At 45.0% G+C, this 22,823-nt stretch overlaps 1 protein-coding gene across 1 annotated transcript in view; it reads right to left on the bottom strand.

Moving 5' to 3' along the window:
• Positions 1 to 3,234: 3,234 nt before the first annotated feature.
• Positions 3,235 to 22,823, bottom strand: part of CXADR (CXADR Ig-like cell adhesion molecule) — a 111,858-nt gene continuing 92,269 nt past the window's right edge. The window contains exon 8 of the mRNA XM_068270566.1: positions 3,235 to 6,856. Coding sequence (XP_068126667.1) covers positions 6,833 to 6,856 — 24 coding nt within the window. The 3' untranslated portion in view covers positions 3,235 to 6,832. The remainder of the gene's footprint in view (positions 6,857 to 22,823) is intronic.

Here is a 22,823-nt window from a genome sequence, read left to right as displayed (position 1 = left end):
ATGAGATGGGAGGAGCTGCTGATGTAATGGTATGTTGAAACTTTTTTTTTTTTAAATCCTGTATTTGTTAGTCCATAAGAGGTTTTTTAGAAATGGTGATTTCATTTTGCACACAGCCCACTAATTAATATGCTCTTCTGATGAACTGTGTTTTGCATGGAGTTTTAGGGGGGGGACAAAAAGGCACACCAGAGCGGCGAAAATACCAGGTAAAGTATTTATTTAGTAAAAACGATCAAGTATGAGGAAAAATATACTGCGCTCCACTGGACCACCAAGTCAGCACACCAGGGGATCGCAGCAATGAAACAGGTCACTTCACCTTTAACAATTGTTTACTTTCAAAATCACCGCGCTTTAACACCCTGCATTAAATAATCAAAGATTGCACATAGTGCCCAGTACTGCCATAAACAGTTCACAATAGACACCCCGTGCCGCACTCCAGGAGGTAGTGCCACCACCTTATAGGGAATATAGCTTGATCTCCCCCTTTGTGGGTGCACTCACCAGAAGCGCGTCTTGGGTCACTGCATATAACATCCACAACTCCGGCCAGCCAAGAAGTAGAGTACGTGTTTGTCTCAGCAACTCGCTTTATTAAAATAATTTCTGCACGCAGGCTTACAGATCAGGCGCATCAGCTCCAGCCACGGACACCCTCGAGCAACACGTCCCCGTCTGTCCTGCTTCCTGGTATGACGTCAACGCGCCTCCGACTCCGCCCTACGCGTTTCGTTACAGTACGTAACTCATTCAGGGGCTGGAGACTGCGATCCGACGTCAAGTTAAAATAGTCACACCGCGCCTCCTCTGCTCTGGTTCCGCCCGCCGCACCGCCCTCTATCTTGTTGCTAGGCATCAGCCAGAGCGTGCTGGCTCGAAGATATCCGCAGTATGGCATTACATACAATATATTCCACATTTAAAAACTTATCAAACTACATAAAATTATAAAAAATATCAAACCAGATGTGCATTAACCTATCCAAACTAAATCCTACACATTATTTAAGGCTACAGCTCTTATGCTTTACTATACATGACTGATATTCCCATAGGATTCACTTCATCCCCTCTGTTCATACCCGTCACCCCAAAATTGCTAAATACATTATATTATATATATACCCCACTTAGTTACCTATTTGTTTATCTAATTTACTACCGAAAAATTCATACCTCCTCCCCATATTTAAAGTGACTTCATGCCCTCACTCACTCAATAGTGAAATTACATCTACTCCAACTCACCCACCAGCTCACAAGAATGTCATTGCACATCCCTCTGTGGCCAATTAAAGTGATACCATATCCTTTATAAGGATTATTAATTCACCCACCCTCTCCATAAATACTCACCCCTGTATATCCAATAAAGTGACACTGAACCCTATCTACTAAATTTAAGTAACATAGGTCTAATTATAAATTACGCTAGTTACCCCCTGGAGTGCAGCACGGGGTGTCTATTGTGAACTGTTTATGGCAGTACTGGGCACTATGTGCAATCTTTGATTATTTATTGCAGGGTGTTAAAGCGAGGTGATTTTGAAAGTAAGTAAAAACTATCGGGAATATGTTTATTTTTGTGCCAAAGCATCTCTGGTTTCCTTTTAAGGGCTTGCTCTGCCTTTAACATGGGAGACCAGAGTTCAAATCCTGCTTTGGGTCAATACCTATTTAGTAAGGAGTCCTTGTGCAAGACTCCCTAACACTGCAGGTTGGCCTATAGAGCACACCTCCTGTAGCTTGCATGTGTTGAGTCTGATAGGAGTAAAGTACTATACAAATGTTAGTATTTTATACATCTTCATAAACGCTAATGCTGGGGATACACCAGGGGTCTCAAACTCGCGGGCCATTTGCGGCCCTCGATACAATATTTTGTGGCCCTCGCCGGCAAAAGCTTCCTTATAGTTCGCTTCAGTGCTCCCAAGTAATACGCCGCATCCCTGCCGCTAAATGAGGGCTGCAGAGCCCCCAAATCGCCCGGGGGGCAATGCGCCGGCATTTCCTGGAAGGGGCAGAGCTTTCAGCTTCAGCTCTGCCCCTCCTGACGTCAATCGCCGCATGGATCGCTGCCTCTCCCCGCCCCTCTCTGTGAAGGAAGAGTGAGAGGGGCGGGCAGAGACGGCCATGCGCTGCAATTGTGAAATTCCTTATGCGGCCCAGCCTCATCCTGACTTTGCCTCCTGCGGCCCCCAGGTAAATTGAGTTTGAGACCCCTGGGATACATGGTACGTTTCTGTACCGTGTATCGGCCAGCTGATAATATGCAGCTGGCCCGATCAAGCTGCTCGACCCGCACCCGCTCGATTCCCGCCTGCGGACAATGGCAGGGAATTGAGCGCTGATAAGGAAGCACCGGCGAACGGTAATCGATGAGCGGGGACACGGCTGGGGTAGATCCGGCGGCTAATCGAGCCGCCGTCTGACCCGTGTATCCCCAGCATAAGATCAATATCTTTGTGACAACCATGAAGGTGAAAAGCAGGCATTTCTATAAAATGATTTCTCGTGAAACATTATCTCATCCTCTATTTTACGATTTTGTTTAATTTTTCTTATAATACAGCTACACATACAAATGCCAAATAAAACCTTTTTTTATTTACATATTCACAGTAAGCAAATAGACTTTTTTAGAAAACAAAAACATTTCCCGATATATACAGTATAGCCAAGGCAACTGCAATAAAAAGACAAAACAAACTCTATTTTCCGAGCCACCTGACAGAATAACTTTCTCAATGCAGTTGACGGAGCATTCACAATGACTGCTGTTCTGTGATTGGATATCATCTAGGATGTGTCCTCTGACAATGGCCTCAATTCACTAATATCATGCTGGAGATAAGGCAAGAGAAAACTTACCTCCACACAGTGAGAGAGTTAATTTATCTCTTGATTCCTAAAGTTACCTCCTCTGTAGTTATTTTCACATGCAGTTAATTAAGACTGTCTTTCACTTTAGAATTCTGGTGTTATTTTAAGGATTGAAGAGTTAAGGCCCATACATACGTCGGATGTCTGTCTTCAAGTTAAAGGCCCATACACACGTCGGATTTTTCCGAACGGCGGGTCGTTTGAATGTCCTGTCGTTCAGTCGTTCGCACGCCAAATCGGGCGTGTGTACAGACTGTCGTTCGGGTGATAAGACTGGTCTTATCACTCAAACAACAGTCTGTACACACGCCCGATTTAGCGTGCGGACGACTGAACGACGGGACGTTCAAACGACCCATCGTTCAGAAAAATCCAACGTGTGTATGGGCCTTTAACTTGAAGACAGAGTTAATTTTAGGTTTGCCTGAGGTAAACTGTTTCCTGAATACTACGTGCCTCGTCACCATGGTGATAACTCTAGAAATATTATTAAAGACAGGAGATAAGCTTAGTGAATTGAGGCCATTGACAACAGAACAATTTTGTGTTTAAAGGGATAGGTGGTGTTTTCCATCTTAATTTTATTTATTGTATAGCACTACAAATTTCAATTTGTAGGTTTTTTTAATTAGCAAAATATGAAATATTAAGAATAAAAGTGTGATATTACAGTAAAGCTCCACCTGCTGGCACGATTTGGAAAACCAAAAGGTTTTTTTTTTTTACACTGCTAACAGGAAATAAAACTAAAACTAAATAAAAACAAAATCATGTATAGCCCCTTTAAGATCCAACTAAATTCATGATGAGTTAAACATGTGCAGTACATTAATAACCAGGCTAGCTTTAGTTTTTGTTGTTGTGCTGCCTGATTGAAAGAGTTAATTTTCAGGCATGCAAGTGACAGCTTTTATCTTGTCGGGAATATAGTAAACATCACTGATAAGCAAATTATAGCCACAAAAGTGTTACTGGCAGAATACAACTTCTGAGGGAAGGGGAGAGAGAGGACGGTGTGGGAGGATCCCAAGGCTTCTGTCTTTGTAGGTAAATATTTGCTTTTCAAACTTTTTATGCCTTGGGTTCTCTTTAAAATAATTTCTCTGGTTATGTGAAGTGGAATTCCACCTTATGAGTTCTTTATCACTGGCTAGGTGGTCAAAAAAAGTACTCTGTACTGTAGATAAGGTGATAAAAGTATAACGACCCTATTACATAAATCTTTTCTCCCCTTATCCATACCAAACATGTTCAGCCTCTAACCAGCAAGTCCTAAGAATTAGGTGAATAAAAATCATGTATAATTTAAAGCAGACCTAAACTCAGAACTTCCTCTCTGCTCTAAAAGATATGCAACTGCATAATACAACATTAAAGAAAAACATGTCTTTGTTACAGATGATACAAATCCTGCAACATATATGCAGTGTCTACTTCCTGCTTTTCAAGGCAGCAGACATATTAGTATCCTGTTCCAGATTAGCTGAAAGTTAAATTACAAGTTGAGATTAGACACAGATGAGGGGGATTTAGACAGGCTAAACTCTAATTACATACAGGGAGCATTTCTCTGGTTTCCTTCTGTCCTGCGCAAAAGTTCAGGTCCATTTTAAAGGACACCCGAGGTGAAAATAAACTAATGAAATAAACTGTATGAATCTTCCTTCTCCTAAAAAAAATACTTTTTAAAATATTCCAAAGTTTTTAAATCTACTTTTTAAGTTTTAACTGTTTTTGTTCAATGACACATTCATTGAAGTATGCCAGAGCTAAAATCTATGAACTATTGACCCCTTTTTATCTCTTCCCTGCTCTCAGAAGCCATTTACTGCCAGGAAAGTGTATTTTAGTTGTAATTTCTTATCAGTGAGGGTCACACTGTAGTCTGACCCAGTTCGTCCCTGGGGGCCCCGGGCACTGTAGAATTGGTCACAGGCGCAACGCATGATGGAGTAGCAGGGGGGGGGGGGGAGTTGACCCCCCCCCCCTTTCCATGCAGCCCGAATTCCTTCTTATAGTGACAGGCTGCGCACACTATTCGCACTGAACATATTCCAAATGCGGACGTGACGTCATTGGCCTCTGATGTCACTTCCGCATTTAGAGTACATTGAGCGCGGATAGCTTGCGTGGCCTGTGACTCTGCTGTCGCCGCGATCTGAGGTCTGTCACTATGAGATTTGGGGGCAAGTGGCGGGGATCGGTCGCCGCGAGATCTGAGGTGTGTAACTGCACCATGCCCCAGCACCCTGTCCCTGCACTGCACCCTGCCCCAGCCACAACTGCCCTAACCAGGCTGAAACTTTCCTGGTGGGCCCTTAGCATCCCCGTCCAACCCTGCAGTTATTTGTGTGCTAGGCACTGTACATACCCATGCCTATCTCATCATGTCACCTCAGGTATCCTTTAAGTTGATCAGAAACAACTTATTTCAACTGTGTGTTTTTGCTTGTGTGCTGAGAAGGTATTGTAGAGTTGAGTGAGAAAAAGGACCCACATCTCCTACTTCTGCAAACAAACTTCCCCCTCCCCCTTGGAAAGTTTCTGAAGGTTCCGGACTCCCTGCCTTGCTATTACCTTTTGATTGATTTAGAGGAGGGGATGGAACAAGGTGAAGTCAGGCGCAATAGAAAACTTTGATTGAATTTAGGGAAATCGGTGCTTTTGTTCTGAGCTGAGCAGAATGGAACCAATGAACTGTGGCTGCGTTTGATCACTTTAAAAAATACCAATGTAACTCGTTCATTGCCACTCGCCAGCTTCTCTATCACTGAATGAGAACTGAATAGCTGCCTACCTGAAGTCCACTACTGCAGCGCAGAACAAAACTACATTGGGGTAGATTCATAAAGCATTATCGCATGCTGTCCCTCCTTTCCCCAACCATCACACTGATTGCTATTAGACTAAGAGGCGCCCCAGGGCTTCTAAACCGAACACGGTAAATCCAGCGCTGGAGACTTGGGCGCATCAGCGCAGGAGACTTGGGCGCAGCCGGCGCCACCATAGGCCGTAATAGGAACTACGGCTATCGCAGGCACAGGGAGTAACTTCAGCGCCGTCAGAAGACGGACCTGAAGTTGCTTTTAAAACAATAATTCGGATTCCAGCGATTGCTGGAAGCCGAATTATTTCATTCCCCCACTATCCATGTCGGCCTGGAGGGGGAATAGTAATTAACACGGCCCGGACTTGTGCGGCAGCAGGATCAGCCATATACTGGCTGTGTCCTGCGCCCAAGTCTCCGGCGCCGTTCTCTCTCGTACGCCTTCTAAACACCTTAATCTCTAGTTATCTGGCTTGCAGTCAGTGCCATGTAGCCCCTTTTCTTATTTCTCTCTGCTTCAAACATAAGAGAATGATTGATAACGGTGAGTTGTGCGACCCTCCTACACTGTGCCCCGAGGCTGGAGCCTCTCTTGCCTCTGCCCGGCCTTGCATGAGAGGGGCTGCAGCACATAGATGAAACACATGAAAGAGGGGGCTGCACATAGTATGGGAGGGGCGCTGCTGAACAGGAATCCACAACCACAACATACTTGGCCTAGGGGGCACAAGCAAGTATAAATCCAGCCTAGATTGTCAGCCTCCCATCTGCAGAGTAAAGTTGTATGTGTATGGCCATATATACAGTACAAATAAGTGCAGCAGATGACATCGCTTCTTAGGAATTGCTTCTTTGGCTGCAGTAAACGTCTCATCCATGGATATGAGCAGTGCTAACACGCTTCCAGTATATACACCCAGCCCGGGGAACTCTGCAATACATTCCATACTTCTCTGTCCTTCACAAAGTCCTCCAATGTCCACACGTAGAATATATCTTCTGTATCTCAGAGTAAACAAGTTCCACAGTAAAAATGCAAACCATATAAAAGTGCACCAGTAAAGTCAGTGTCGTGCCTCGTCTTGCTGCTCCTCCGTCTTCAAGGGGCTCTCCGCTTTACACCACAGTTAAGCCATGATACTTGAATGAAGAAGATAAAATGGATGTTAGATGTGATCAACAAAATCTTTCTACATTAAAATCATTACATTTCATCTATCTTCTTCCTCCTAAAAATGACTTTTTAAGATATTCTACAGTTTTATTTTATGTTTGAATCTATTTTTTAAGTTTACACTGTTTTATTGGTTTTTATTCAATGACATATTCATTTAAGTATGCCAGAGCTAAAATCTATGAACCGTTCTTCCTTTTTATCTCTTTCCTGCTCTCAGAAGCCATTTTCTGCCAGGAAAGTGTTTTATAGTTGGAATTTCTTATCAGTGAGGGTCACACTATAGTCACTTCCTGTCTAAGTCAGGATTGAGTCAGCCACTTACATACCTGATATTTAACTATTTCAGGCAGAGAAAGAAAAAAAGGAACACAGCATAGTTTTTAGTGTGCTAGGCACTGTACATACACATGTCTATCTCATCATGCCACATGTCACCTCGGGTATCCTTTAACCATTTAAGCCTATCTGGACAAGTATTTTTGTCCAGATAGGTGCAGCTAAAGGCAAGCTGGACGAGAATTCTCGTCCAATTTGCAAACCGCTGAACCTACAGGGTGCGCGGGGCCGCACGAAGAGAAAGAAAGCTTCTCTGAACCCGTAAGGCAACTATTAGGGGATTTTGTTTTTTGTTTTTTTAATTTTAAGTTGTTTGCTTGGTAACTGGGGGAGGAGGAGGGCCTTTGGAAGTGATTTAATTTATTATAATTTTAGTAGATCTGGGCTTACAATTGATGGGACACAAAAAAACCACAGAAAAAATACACCTTTATTTCCAAATATATTGTTGCCATACATTGTACATACATTGCAATCTATGGCAGCGCTGTACTGGGGACAGTACGTCTGTCCCCCTGGGAGACATAGAAGTGAAAGCTGTCATAGGCTGATGCCTTTGACAGCTGATCATGGTGATTGGCTGGCAGGGGGAGGGAGGGAGGGTCCATAGTGTAAAAAAAAAAAAAATTTATATATATATATATATATATATATATATATATATATATAATATTTGGCAAAAAAAAAAACATCCTGGGAGCGATCATTGCCCACCAACAGAGAGCTCTGTTGGTGGGCAGAAAAGGGGGTGTGTCACTTTTGTGCTGAGTTGTGCAGCCCTGCAGCGAGGCCTCAAAGCTGCAGTGGCCCTTTTTGTGAAAAATGGTCTGGTCTTTAGGGGGGTTTAAGCCTGCGGTCCTTAAGAGGTTAAGCATTATATGCAAGTCTGAATAAATGTATTTGACTTCAGGAAGTGATTATATTTTACTTGTAAATACTTTACTTATTTACTTGTAAGTTAATTGGCTTCCCCAGTTGGCCCTAGACTACTAGACTACGATACATACACTACATGATGAATACATAGACATATGGCAATGGTAGGGATTAGATTGTTAGACCCTCTGAGTGACAGTTAAGTGACAAGACAGTATACTCTGTACAGCACTTTGGAAGATGTCGGCACAATATAAATACTAAATAATATATTTTACTAAACGGTAACTGAATGGTTGTAGTGTGGATTACACTATCACCACCAGGTGACAGCAAATACCTGAAAGTGAAAATGTAACTAAAGAAGGACTGTTCCAGTCTGACAAGCAGGAATATAAACTGTTGCCTGTAGTAAGCGATCAATCTGTGTATATCCCTAACCTTGCTGTAATATGTATGAACAGAGGTGCCAAGCAGAGTAAAACAATGTTATAAAAATGATAAAAAGAGGGAAGTCGAGGTGGACTTACCTCCCTCTGGTAGTGGACATATACTCAAATGCAGAGTAAAAAATATACAATTTATTCACAGCTCCATAAAATCGCAACGCGTTTCGCGGTCAACAATCCCGCTTCATCAGGCAGTACAGGAGCATATAAAACTGGTTCAGGTCCATAAAGCGTGTGAGCGCCTCTGACAGAGATCTCTCTACCGCGCCGGAATAGAGTAAGTTGTTCTTCTGCCCACCCACCGCTCATATTTGGGGGGGGGGGGAGCGAGGGAGGGGGAGCCCTAAGGAGAGGGAAGGGGGAGGAGACTCCCCCCTTTCCCCACCGCTGTTCCTACCGCTTCCCCTAATCTGAGCTGCCACCCCTCCTGCTGGGGGAACACCTGGCTACCTATTCTGGGGACACCTATACCCTTGGCTACATATACTTGGCACATATACTCCTGGCTACATATACTCCTGGCTACATATACACCGGGCTACATATATTGGGGACACATATACTTCTGGCTACCTATTCTGAAGACACCTATAGGCCTGGTTACGTCCACTGGGGACACCTATAGACCTGGTTACCTATATTGGGGACACCGCTGCAAGATTAACTGAATTTTTGGGGAACAGCTGCTACCAGATTAAGTGTATTTTGGGGAACAGCTGCCAGATTATATGTATGTTGGGGGAACCACTGCTGCCAGATTATGTCTATTTTGTCTATTTAGGTCTAATTAATGTACATTGCCATATCTGTATTTTGGAAGAACCTCTGCCAATTTACATGTATTTTTGGTGAAATGCTGTCAGGTTACATGTATTTTGGGGGGAAACACTATGGCACAAACTTCTCTGGCAGACCTTTTACACCACTGCTAAGGTCATGTATATTTGGCCCCACCCATTACCACACCCACATTCTGTTGCGTGGGCATGCCCCTTTTTTGGCGCAGTGCGTGAACCCTCCTTACAGGGCGCATTAATAGTCTTTGTCCCTGGACGCTGAAAGCCCAAGCTACGCCTCTGTGCCTGGCTGTCATGCTGATCCTCTGCCTCTAATACTTTTAGCCATAGGCAGAAGAAGCTGACAGTTTGCCTAACAGTTTGCACGGCTTTGTGAATCAAGCCCTTGGTGTTTCTTTAACAGTTTCACAGCATCTGATTTGTTTTTCTTACCCAAACCTCATTTTTAGCTGCACAGAAGCTAAGCTCCGCCCCATCAAAGAAATCTGCCCAGGTATTTTTCCCCTGATGCTGTGCAAAGCATGATGGGTTTTTTGATGTTGTTGGTCTCGTTGCCTAGTAACTGGGAGGGGTGATCAGCACACAGGACAGTTGGAACTGTGTCTCATGCTCCCGGTCACCTCCTTTCAACCAAAAAGATGGCTGCCATCATGAAATCACAAACCTTTGCCTGTTCTTTTAAAACAAGGTGGGTAAGAGATTATATTACCTATCTATTTTAATTAACATAACTAATGTAACTTAATGTCAGTATGTTTGTTTAGGCTGAAGATCAAAAAAAATCTTGGTTTTATGTTGCCTGTGGAGGATCGGGACTGATGTAGGGTTACATTGCTGGCCTGTACAGACACATTTTATCTTTATAGTTGACAACACATTTCTGTTGCTATGCAGAGGGGGAGTGGAGGGAGGACAGAGCAGCGCATGTGTACCTGACGTCACGTGGTGGATGGAGAGCGGCGCAGACAACGCGATCAGCCGTCGCAGGGTGAGTTGATCCACCAGGTGGATCACTCGTGAGTTGGGGGCCGACAGCCACTGTACACACCCACCTGGCTCAGGTGATCGCTGTCAGTCTCCGTAGTCAGGCGTGTGTATGGGCCTTAAAGAGGACCTAAACTCTTGCACAGGACAGAAGGAAAACAGAGAAATGTATTTAGAGAGTTTAGCTTGTCTAATTCCCCCTCATCTGTGACTAATCACAACTGTAATCTGATCTCTCAGATATGTCAGCTGGCTGTCTCGACAGAGCTGCTAATTTGTAAACGCAGTATGTTAACTCTACGTCTGCTTCGATGGAGGCAGAAAGTAGACACACTGCAGATTTATTGCAGGATTTGTATCAGCTGTAACAAAGAAATGTTTTTCTTTAAAGGTTATTATGCTGTTGCTAATCATTTAGAGCAGAGATGACATTCTGAGTTCAGGTCCACTTTAATACAGTGCAGGCAGGAGGACTCTGTTCTGTGTACAAGTGATGGATATACTTTATGTGTAGATGTGATTCCAGGAGCATGTACTGTACAAACACGCTAATCTCAGCCTAATCTCCTAGGATAGTCTATCATCATTCTCTTATTTATATAATAGTGAGAAAGCAAACAGAAACTTCTACTTAGCTCAGCAAATAAGAGCCAGCCCAGCACCCTATCTGCAGCAGCGATTACTCACGCATTATTGAAAACATATTATTGTGATTGAGCCAACACAGGTCCTCAGCAATTAAGACCAACCGGGTGCTGCAGAAAGATAAGAGACCGTTTGTTTTTTATCAATAGGCCTCAAGAAGTGAGTTATTGTCCCACCCTCACTAGCACCCGGCTAGTTGTCATTCCACCCACGGAATAAAAAGCAGAGCTCATGGTGAACCAGAACTCCCAGGAGTGTGTAAAGGGGCCCATACACTGGTCCAATTCAGCCATCGATCAATCGATTTGCAGCCGATTTCAATCGATTTGATCTATCTGACTGGATGGAAAATCAGGTTGATCTGCTGACAGCAGATCGATGGCCCATATGCCTAGTACACACCATACAATTTTCTGTTAGATTATTTTCTGTAGTACTGGTAGAGACTGGTCATTATCTCTGGTGCATTGTCTTCTGGTTATCCCCTGCTGAGTAGAACAATGCCTAATTGCTAGGCAGATAGATGGTTAGATAATTTCCAACATGTGTGAAATTATCTATCTGGCAGTTAAATCTAAGGGCTCATTTCCACTATCGCAAATTCGCATGCAAATTCGCATAGCAATACAAGTGAATGGGACTGTTTCCACTTGTCAGGATTCCTTTGCGTTTTTCTGTGCAGAAAAAATTCGCATGGCAGAGCCATCAGAATTCGCATACCGCTATGCGAATCGCATACAATGTATTTAATAGGAAATTTGCATAAGGTTTGGGTATGCGAATTTTCATGCGAATTCGCATAGAAACAATGGAAAAGCACACCAGGACTGCCATGGTTAAATTCGCATACATCGTCATCCATGCGAATTCGCATAGACCCGCATGCGAAATTCGCATCTGCATGCGATTTTTTTTTACCGCGGCAATTTGCACCACACAAGTGGAAATGCAGCCTAACAGAAAATTGTATGGTGTGTACCCCCAATCGTTTCGCCTCTCAATTCCGCATTGAAGATAATGCAAAAAAAAAAGATAACCGAGCGGAAGATAAGAGAATCTGCTACGGAATCGAGCGGGAGAATAAAGCGGCAAAAATCGAGGCGTGTATGCCCAGCATAATGGTTCAATAATGCATTTAGATCAATTTCCAATAGATTTCATTCTGAAATCTGTTGGAAATCTGTTCCTAGAGTGTGGCACACATCAGATTCGACTTGACAAGCATCTGACAGAAATCTGATGGTCGAATCTGCTGAAAATCTAAGTATATGACCACCTTTAGGGGCTAAAAAGGACCAAAGAACCCCTCTTATTAAAATACCATGCAATTTCCTGTCAGAATTCAGGTCTTCTAGATAATTTCTGCCAGACCTGTTATGATTTCCGATCGTATTTCTAATCTATTTTGCACAGAACTGACTGGAAAATCGATCTGAAAAACAATCGGAAATCAGATCGGACCTGCCAGAAACTATTGATTTGACCCGAAATCTGATGGGAAATTGCATGGTGTGTAGTGTTGGGCGAACATCTAGATGTTCGGGTTCGGGCCGAACAGGCCGAACATGGCCGCGATGTTCGGGTGTTCGACCCGAACTCCGAACATAATGGAAGTCAATGGGGACCCGAACTTTTGTGGTTTGTAAAGCCTCCTTACATGCTACATACCCCAAATTTACAGGGTATGTGCACCTTGGGAGTGGGTACAAGAGGGAAAAAAAATTAGCAAAAAGAGCTTATAGTTTTTGAGAAAATCGATTTTAAAGTTTCAAAGGGAAAACTGTCTTTTAAATGCGGGAAATGTCTGTTTTCTTTGCACAGGTAACATGTTTTTTGTCGGCATGCAGTCATAAATGTAATACATATAAGAGGTTCCAGGAAAAGGGACCGGTAACGCTAACCCAGCAGCAGCACACGTGATGGAACAGGAGGAGGCGCAGGAGGAGAAGGCCACGCTTTGTGAGACACAACAACCCCGGCCTTGCATGAGGGCAAGAAGCGTGCGGATAGCATGCTTTCTACCGCCATGCAGTCATAAATGTAATAAAGATAAGAGGCTCCATAAACAAGGACCGGCAACGCTAACCCAGCAGCAGCAGCAGCAGCACACGTGATGGAACAGGAGGAGGCGCAGGAGGAGAAGGCCACGCTTTGTGAGACACAACAACCCAGGCCTTGCATGAGGACAAGAAGCGTGCGGATAGCATGCTTTGTACCGCCATGCAGTCATAAATGTAATAAAGATAAGAGGTTCCATAAACAGGGACCGGCAACGCTAACCCAGCAGCAGCAGCAGCAGCAGCACACGTGATGGAACAGGAGGAGGCGCAGGAGGAGAAGGCCACGCTTTGTGAGACACAACAACCCAGGCCTTGCATGAGGACAAAAAGCGTGCGGATAGCATGCTTTTTACCGCCATGCATGCAGTCATAAATGTAATAAAGATAAGAGGTTCTATAAACAGGGACCGGCAACGCTAACCCAGCAGCAGCAGCACACGTGATGGAACAGGAGGAGGCGCAGGAGGAGAAGGCCACGCTTTGTGAGACACAACAACCCAGGCCTTGCATGAGGACAAGAAGCGTGCGGATAGCATGCTTTGTACCGCCATGCAGTCATAAATGTAATACAGATGAGAGGTTCAATAAACAGGGACCGGAAACGCTAAACCATCCCAGATGTTCATTGGTCATGTTACTTGGTTGGGGTCCTGGAGTGTTGCGTAGTCGTTTCCAATCCAGGATTGATTCATTTTAATTTGAGTCAGACGGTCTGCATTTTCTGTGGAGAGGCGGATACGCCGATCTGTGACGATGCCTCCGGCAGCACTGAAACAGCGTTCCGACATAACGCTGGCTGCCGGGCAAGCCAGCACCTCTATTGCGTACATTGCCAGTTCGTGCCAGGTGTCTAGCTTCATGCCCGGTTTCAGGTCCAGCGGTGCCAGCCACAAATCTGTCTGTTCCTTTATTCCCCTCCAAATTTCCTCCCCTGTGTTCTGCTTATCCCCAAGGCAGATCAGCTTCAGCAACGCTTGCTGACGCATGCCAACAGCTGTGCTGCACTGCTTCCACGATCCTACTGCTGCTGGTGCTGGGTTAGCGTTTCCGGATGAGGTACAGCTTTGAGATGCGTTGGAGGAGAAGGAGTCAGAGAAGTAGGTGCCGCTGTTGTTATCCAGTGGGAGGGACGGCGGTGCAGCTGTTTGCGGCGTGGGCAACACCCGCGCCGTAGCAGGTGAGGAATCGCTGCCAGGCTCCACAAGGTTCACCCAGTGCGCGGTAAGGGAGATGTATCGACCCTGACCGAACGCACTCGTCCAGGTGTCAGTGGTGAGGTGAACCTTGCAGGCAACGGCATTCTTCAAGCTTCGGGTTATTTAGCTGACCACGTGCTCATGCAACTCAGGCACTGCAGAGCGCGCAAAGTGGTAGCGGCTGGGAACCACGTAACGTGGGATGGCCACTAACATCATGCCCTTGAAGCTGTTTGTCTCCACCACTCGATATGGCAGCATTTCGCAGGCCAGAACCTTGGCTATGCTGGCTGGCTGTTACTGCCACGGCCCGGGGGTCATTTGCTGGCAATTTCCTCTTGCGCTCAAACATCTCAGAGACAGACAACTCAACCGTAGGGCTGCACACCGAAGGGCTGTTGGTTGTTGTGTTTGATGAACACTGGGAGACCTCAAGAGCACTAGTCCGGAAAGTGACAGTGTCAGCATCGTCTGATGTTTGTGAATGTTGTGAACCACGCAATGGCTGGACTACTGCTGCTGCTGAGGCGGGTCTGGTGGTGAGTCTGGTGAACCCAAGGGAGGCAGTGTTGCTGGTGGTACCCTGTCCTGCCGCGTTTGCCCACAGTGTGGGATGTTTGGATAGAATGTGGCGGCTCATGCTGGTGGTGGAGAGGTTGTTAATACTTTTCCCCCTGCTCAGGCGGGTCTTGCACACCTTGCAAATCGCCATGGTAACATCCTCAGTGCAGTCTTCAAAGAAAGCCCAGACTTTGGAGCACCTGCCTTGCTGGCGATTTCTGTTTGCGCCTCTTTTGCCTCTCACTTGAACCATGCTTGCGGTGCCTGAAATTGCGCGCCGCCTACCTTGTGGCACAAGGCGAACTCGTGCAGCAGTGGGTTCCTCAACAGACTCATCTGTGCTGCTGCTACGACGGCGATGTTCTCGTTCACAAACAAAATCTGGGTCTATGTCCACATTGTCCATACCCTCCTCTTCCATCTCCTCAAACTCGTCATATGTCATTGTGGGGGGCCGCCGCCGTGGAGTAGAGCTCCCCAGAACAACCTCTACGCAGCTCACTCCAACGTCGTCTGGTTATCTGGCAGTTGTGTGCGTGGTGTCGCTGCCGGTTGTGTCAGCTTTGTGCCCACTGGCTCCTTGTAACTGGCTGAGGACTCGGACCTCGTGCGTGATGTGCTGGTGCTGCTTAACCCACTGCTGGACGCTTGAGAGGTCATCCAAGTAATTATCTGGTCCTGTTCTTTTGGATCTGTGAGGGTTGTTGTCCTGGACAACATGGGCGGTATTGAGTGGGTTTTCTTGGGTGCTCCCCTGTGGCCTGTACGTGAACCGTCAGGGGAAACACCTCTTCCCTTGCCCCTCCCTCTTTCACCGGATTTCTTCCTCATTTCACTTATCCTTAAAGTACACGCTGACTGGCAGCAGTACAGTGGCAGTACAGAAATGCTATACAGTGGTGGGTGAGCGGTGTACCACTTTTGTCAGCAGCGACACAGAGCACAATGCTATACAGTGGCGGGTGAGCGGTGTACTACTGTTCCCAGCAGACACAAAGTGGAAGTAAACACAATGCTATATAGTGTGGCTGAGCCGTGTACACAGAGTGGCATTAAACACAATGCTATATAGTCTGCTATATAGTCACCCCGAACAGGGTGATGTTCTGCAGAACCCGAACAGTGGCAAACACTGTTCGCCCAACACTACTGGGAGGGAACGCAGATTTTAGTACCTAAACACACGATACAACATGTTTTCCGGGGTCAGACTCTGAGGCACATACAGATGGTCCCGATCATCATCCTCATCATACAACTCTTCTCCTGAGTCTGACCCACCCACCACCTCTGCCACCCCAACATCCCCAGACACAGACCCCTCATCGTCCTCAACATTAACTTGGGATGCTGGCCTGAGCCAGACCTCCTCCTCCACATCAGGCCCCATCATCTCCTCAATGGCAGCCCTCATTAATCGCTCTGGCGCCGGACCGATGGACACAACGTTCTCCTCCGGGGAGGGCTGCTGCTGACCACTGGCTGCTGGGGTGGATGTTATAGCTTGCGTGGGGCGTTGGCTGTTGCTGTTGTTGGGAGTGCTGCTCACAGCGGAGGTCTCTGGGGAACTCATGTTGAGCTCATATAGTGGTTGACGGTGAGTGGAGTATTACTGATCCCAGCAATATACACACTGACTGGCAGAGTACGCAATGCTATATAGTGTGGCTGAGCGGTGTACACAGAGTGGCAGTAAACACAATGCCATATAGTCTGGCTGAGCGAGCGGTGTACTACTGTTCCCAGCAGAACCAGAGTGGCAGTAAACAATGGTATATAGTCTGGCTGAGCAGTGTACACAGAGTGTCAGTAAACAATGGTATATAGTCTGGCTGAGCGGTGTACACAGAGTGTCAGTAAACAATGGTATATAGTCTGGCTGAGCGGTGTACACAGAGTGTCAGTAAACAATGGTATATAGTCTGGCTGAGCGGTGTACACAGAGTGTCAGTAAACAATGGTATATAGTCTGGCTGAGCGGTGTACACAGAGTGTCAGTAAACAACGGTATATAGTCTGGCTGAGCGGTGTACACAGTGGCAGTAAACACAATGCTATATATAGAGTGGCTGAGCGAGGTGCACAGTGGCAGTACACACAATGCTATATTAGTCAGGCTAAGCCGTGTACACAGAGTGTCAGAAAACACAATGCTATATATAGCGTGGCTGAGCGAGGTGCACAGTGGCAGTACACACAATGCTATATATAGCGTGGCTGAGCGAGGTGCACAGTGGCAGTACACACAATGCTATATTAGTCAGGCTAAGCCGTGTACACAGAGTGTCAGAAAACACAATGCTATATATATAGCGTGGCTGAGCGAGGTGCACAGTGGCAGTACACACAATGCTATATATAGCGTGGCTGAGCGAGGTGCACAGTGGCAGTACACACAATGCTATATATAGCGTGGCTGAGCGAGGTGCACAGTGGCAGTACACACAATGCTATATTAGTCAGGCTAAGCCGTGTACACAGAGTGTCAGAAAACACAATGCTATATATATAGCGTGGCTGAGCGAGGTGCACAGTGGCAGTACACACAATGCTATATATAGCGTGGCTGAGCGAGGTGCGCAGTGGCAGTACACACAATGCTATATATAGCGTGGCTGAGCGAGGTGCACAGTGGCAGTACACACAATGCTATATATAGCGTGGCTGAGCGAGGTGCACAGTGGCAGTACACACAATGCTATATTAGTCAGGCTAAGCCGTGTACACAGAGTGTCAGAAAACACAATGCTATATATATAGCGTGGCTGAGCGAGGTACACAGTGGCAGTAAACAATGCTATATATAGTGTGGCTGAGCGAGCGGTGTACTACTGTTCCCAGCAGCGACACACAATGACTGGGGGGGACCCTGGCTAGCGTGGCTGGAGAGCGAACTACCCTGCCTGCCTACCCAAAGCTAAACCCACAGACAAATGGCGGAGATATGACGTGGTTCGGGTATTTATTTACCCGAACCACGTGACCGTTCGGCCAATCAGAGCGCGTTCGGGCCCGAACCACGTGACCCGTTCGGCCAATCACAGCGCTAGCCGAACGTTCGGGGAATGTTCGGCCATGCGCTCTTAGTTCGGCCATGTGGCCGAACGGTTTGGCCGAGCACCGTCAGGTGTTCGGCCGAACTCGAACATCACCCGAACAGGGTGATGTTCTGCAGAACCCGAACAGTGGCGAACACTGTTCGCCCAACACTAATGGTGTGTACCAGACATAAGATGTTATGCAAAACAGAAATTTGCCTTTTTGCGACTTCAGATTGGAGTGAGTATATGAGGACAGCAAAGGGACGATTTGCATATTCAGCAGTGATGCATTGTGGGACACCTCAGAGCTCACTCCAATCTGAATAATTGCAAATAACTTCTGTTTTAAGAAGGCAACCTTCTGTTTTGCATAACATTTTAGTAAGTTAGGCTTTTTGGAGTTCTGGTTCACTATGCACTTGCTCTGTAGTCTGAGTGTTTCAAGCGCTACTCCATAGAGCCACATATTAATCCATGCCATGCACTGATGTGGACTAACCAGTCTGAAAAAGTCTGTTTACATGTTGGATTATATTGTGGCTCTATACAATTAACACGCTGACACATCATTGTATTCCAGCAGTTCTGGAAGTGTGTTTAGCTTTCAGGAAGAACAAAGGGATGATTTGCATATTCAGCAGTGATGCATTGTGGGAGACATCATATGCTCACTCCAGTCTGAATATTTGCAAATACCTTCTGTTTTAAGAAGTTAAACTTCTGTTTTGAATAAAAAGCAGGATCTAAAGACATGACTAAAGCTAGCCATACACGGTCGATTATGGCCCAATATGCAAAGTACAGTAGCATTTGCTATCCACTGTCGATTATGGCCCAATATGTCAAGTACAAAAACAGCCTTGTTTACCAGCGGTTTGTAACAATTTGTGTCTGCATCGGGCTAGAGCTATACCATGTAGCTAGGTTACACTTCTCTGTCACTATTCAGAGGAATGATTTACTATTTCTACCCTGCCTGCTTTCTCACAGATGATCTAAGAACAGCTGAGAGCTTTTTAGATACAGAGAAGGATTTGAAAAGAAGGACCTGTACTTTTTACTTACTTGGATGCTGCGCCCCCCCCCCTCCCCCCAACCCCCCATTCAGAATGAGCTCTCCCTGGCTGTAAACTGTTCACTGTACTCTGCAAGGCAGAGAGACACAGGATCAGGCACACAGAGCTGCAGCTGATGATTATTTACACACATTTGAAGCTGTATTTCGGCTTTCTATTATTCTGAACACATTTTACTCACAGTATTACAGCTAGTGAAGATGGTTTCTGTATGTTGGATGTGCTGGGCACAGTCCTCCATAGTAATGCCCACAGTGAGAACTGTTCTCTGTAAATGTCATATTTTCTTCACATAAAACATGAAAATATAAAAAAAAGCCTTTGTATTGCCATTTTCTAGTAATTACTGGAAATATATGTGGCATTTAATATTTTAGGTAACTTTGATAGTTGTCCTTTAGGCACAGATGGAGAGTGACATGTACATGGAATCGAGGCAGTGTTAATTTGGGCGCTGGAAGAAGGCAATAGTAGAATGCCAGTAACATTAACAATATTTTATTATCCCCTCCACTAACATAGTAGATTACAGCTGGGCAATAGGCCCTAACAAAAAAAAAAATAAAAGTGACCTACAGCATTTCAGGCACTTTTACTGACCTGATGAAGCGGGTCGATACCCGTGAAACGCATTGTCTATTGTGCATGAATAAAAAACCTTATTGGTTTGTCCTGAGAAGGTAAGACACTTCTCACCTATATAGTAGCTTAAGTTGTTTTCTTTCATCATGGGTGCCTCCACCAGTGTTTTTAGCTTCAGTTTAGTAGGATGGTCTGGGTAGATCCCAGCTAGGCCTGTATAAGAGACGAGGCCTAGGATAGATGCTCTAATAACTTATCTGTAACTGGAGCACATCACCACATCAACACAGCCAAATATGTCCTCAGGAAATAACAATTACTCCCAAACATAACCACGCCAAAGCTATAATTGCCGACTCCTCACATAATTGCACGGCATGGCTTTGTCTCCTGCTAAAGGCAAGACGTACCAGAATCTGCTCCAGAAGAGGTTATAGTAAATGGACTGGATGTTCAATAGGAATAACATTTGTCAGAAATATCTTTTTTTTTACCCTTCAGAAATCAGCTGTATAAATTACACACCCTCTTCCCAGCCAGCTGGCCGATCCCCCTATTCAAAGGAAATAATCGGAGAGAGAATATTTGCATCACAGCTGTGAAGATAAAAGACGTTAACACTAGTTATACACGGGGCCGGGTTTTTAGAGCAGGTTCACACTTGTTTGTGTGGAAACTGCGCACGTATTTCCTCATGTGTTCATCTGCGTAAAAAATTGCGCCCATTTCTCCTTGCAGCAGTTTTAAATGTATGCTACAAAACTGGGCAGAGGGCTTTCCAAATCCTCTGCTCTTTAAGCCCACTGTTGCTGCGCTCCCAATGATATACAAGCGCATCCTGACCAGGCATACGCAAGTAAGGCTAATGCACGGAGTTGCATAGTGCAGGTTACCCAGGCAACAAGAGCGTTACTCAGGTGACGCATGCTATGTAGTCAGCGGAATTGCTGTGCACTCCCTGTGTGTTTACTGAATATGGCCCACAGTTCCAGCTTGTGTACAGTTTGCTGCCTCTCCAGTTACTACCCCTTAGGGCCTGTCCACACCCACAGCGCATCTCACTGCTGTAAATACTTGGAACAGGTGATGGCCAAAAATGATTTAAATAAAGTGTACTTGCTTTGAGGTGTTAAATCTAAATTATTTTTTGCTTTGATTTTACTGGATATCCCATCCCACCTCTATATTTTTGGCTATGACAGGTGTACTTTTCACCTTGCTACTTTCACATCTGTCTGATAACCCCTCTGATGACCTGTAGCGATATATGTGTTTCCCAGAATGTAATATGCTTGCACCATATACATTCATCATATTGGGTTATGTGTATGAAATGGTAAAGTAGTGCTAAGAGAATTATAAGTAGGGGAAAAAAAAGACACAAACATTTTCCATAGCTCCTCCCTCCTATAGATAAGGCAGATCTGACATCACATGATGCATACAGAGAAATGAAGTTACACAGAAAGAATGCATTACGCAACTTTTATTCGCATTTTTGTAATATCTTGTTTTTCATAGCTACTGTATGATTTGTTGCATGGAATTACCAACTGTAGAGAGCTTTGGGGGCCACCAGAAAAGGCTCGGTAGGCTGCATTTGGCCCCCAGGCCAGACTTTGGACATGCCTGACCTAATGTATCCCACTGTAATGACAATCTGTGTTATTCCTCCCGCCTGTCAGTGGGTTTTAAGGGAACCAGAGATGAGATACATGGCAGGGGCAAACCCAGGATTTTCAAGGGGGGGTGATTCCTTTCGGCAAGCCGCACACTACCGCGCATGCGTTTGCCCACAAAAGAAGGGTGCCACTCTGGGGAGAGAAGAGAGAGCCACATTGGTTGGGTAGGAGGGTGCCATTGTGGGGGGAGAGGACAGAGGAGGGTGCCAACATGGGTGGGTGGTAGGGTGCCATTTTGGGTGGGAGGAGGGTGCCACTCTGGGGGGAGAGGAGGGTGCCACATTGGGTGGGGTGAAGGGTGCTACTCTGGGGGAGAGGAGGGAGGAGGATGCCACTCTTGAATGGACGATGAGGAAGCATTGCGGTTATACTGAGTTGGAACTTAACACAGATGGAAAAACTGCTGCACAATTTTAAACACTGATCCGTTTGAAACTGTAAACAGATCAGTTTTTGATCTGTGCAGTGTAATCAGGTGGCCACACACACCATACAATTAAGATCAAATTTTTCACCAATTCCATAATTTCGATCAGTTGTCCCCAAAAAATTAAGAGCTTTTCTTTGTTTTCAATCGATAAACCCGATCGAATTTCCCCTTTTTTCGATTTTTGAAGATTGGACAACTTGGAAATTTCAGACCAAATTTATCTTTATTTTTTCTGAGCTTTCAATTATTTTATTCATGACTGGGGAAAATTTAACATTAGGTATGTGGTACATTGGTCAGATTTTTGAACTGTTAGTAAAATTGATTGCTATTCTTAACCACTTCACCCCAAGGCGGTTTTTACCCTAACGGACTTTTTCCCCTTTCAGTGCTCATCCCTTTCATTTGCCAATAGCTTAATCACTACGAATAATGGCTGGATAGTGTAATGGTTAAGGGCTCTGTCTCTGACACAGGAGACCTGGGTTTGAATCTCGGCTCTGCCTGTTCAGTAAGCCAGCACCTATTCAGTAGGAGACCTTGGGCAAGTCTCCCTAATACTGCTACTGCCTGTAGAGCACGTCCTAGTGGCTGCAGCTCTGGGGCTTTGAGTCCGCCAGGAGAAAAGCGCGATATAAATGTGTTTGTTTGTTTGTTTGTAATCACAATGAAATGATCTATATCTTGTTTTTTTCACCACCAATTGGGCTTTTTGGGGTTGATATTTGTTTTCAGTAATTCTATGCATTTTAAAGGAAATGGAAAAAATGCAAAAAAATACACTATTTCTCCAATTTCATCCCCTATGGTTTTAACCATTTCAGCCCGCGGGGATTTTTCACCTTATGGACGAGAGGAATTTTCACCTGTCAGCGCTTCTCCCTTTCATTCCCCAATAGCTTTATCAGTACTTATCACAGCAAAATGATCTATACCTTGTTTTTTCCGCCAGCAATTAGGCTTTCTTTGGGTGGTAAATTATGCTAAGAATTATTTTAATCTAACTGTATTATAATGGGAATAATAAAAAAAAAAATGCATTTTTCAGTTTTCAGCCATTACAGTTTTAAAATAATTAATGCTACCATAACTAAAATCCACACATTTTATTTGGCGATTTGTCTTTGTTATTTAAATGTTAAAATTATACCCCTAGTTTAATGTATGGTGACAATATTTTATTTGAAAATAAAGGTGCACTTTTTCAGTTTTACA

The sequence above is a fragment of the Hyperolius riggenbachi genome, chromosome 2 (genome assembly GCF_040937935.1).
Source record: "Hyperolius riggenbachi isolate aHypRig1 chromosome 2, aHypRig1.pri, whole genome shotgun sequence".
Classification (NCBI taxonomy): Eukaryota; Metazoa; Chordata; class Amphibia; order Anura; family Hyperoliidae; genus Hyperolius; species Hyperolius riggenbachi.
This window is presented reverse-complemented; position numbering and strand designations above follow the sequence as displayed.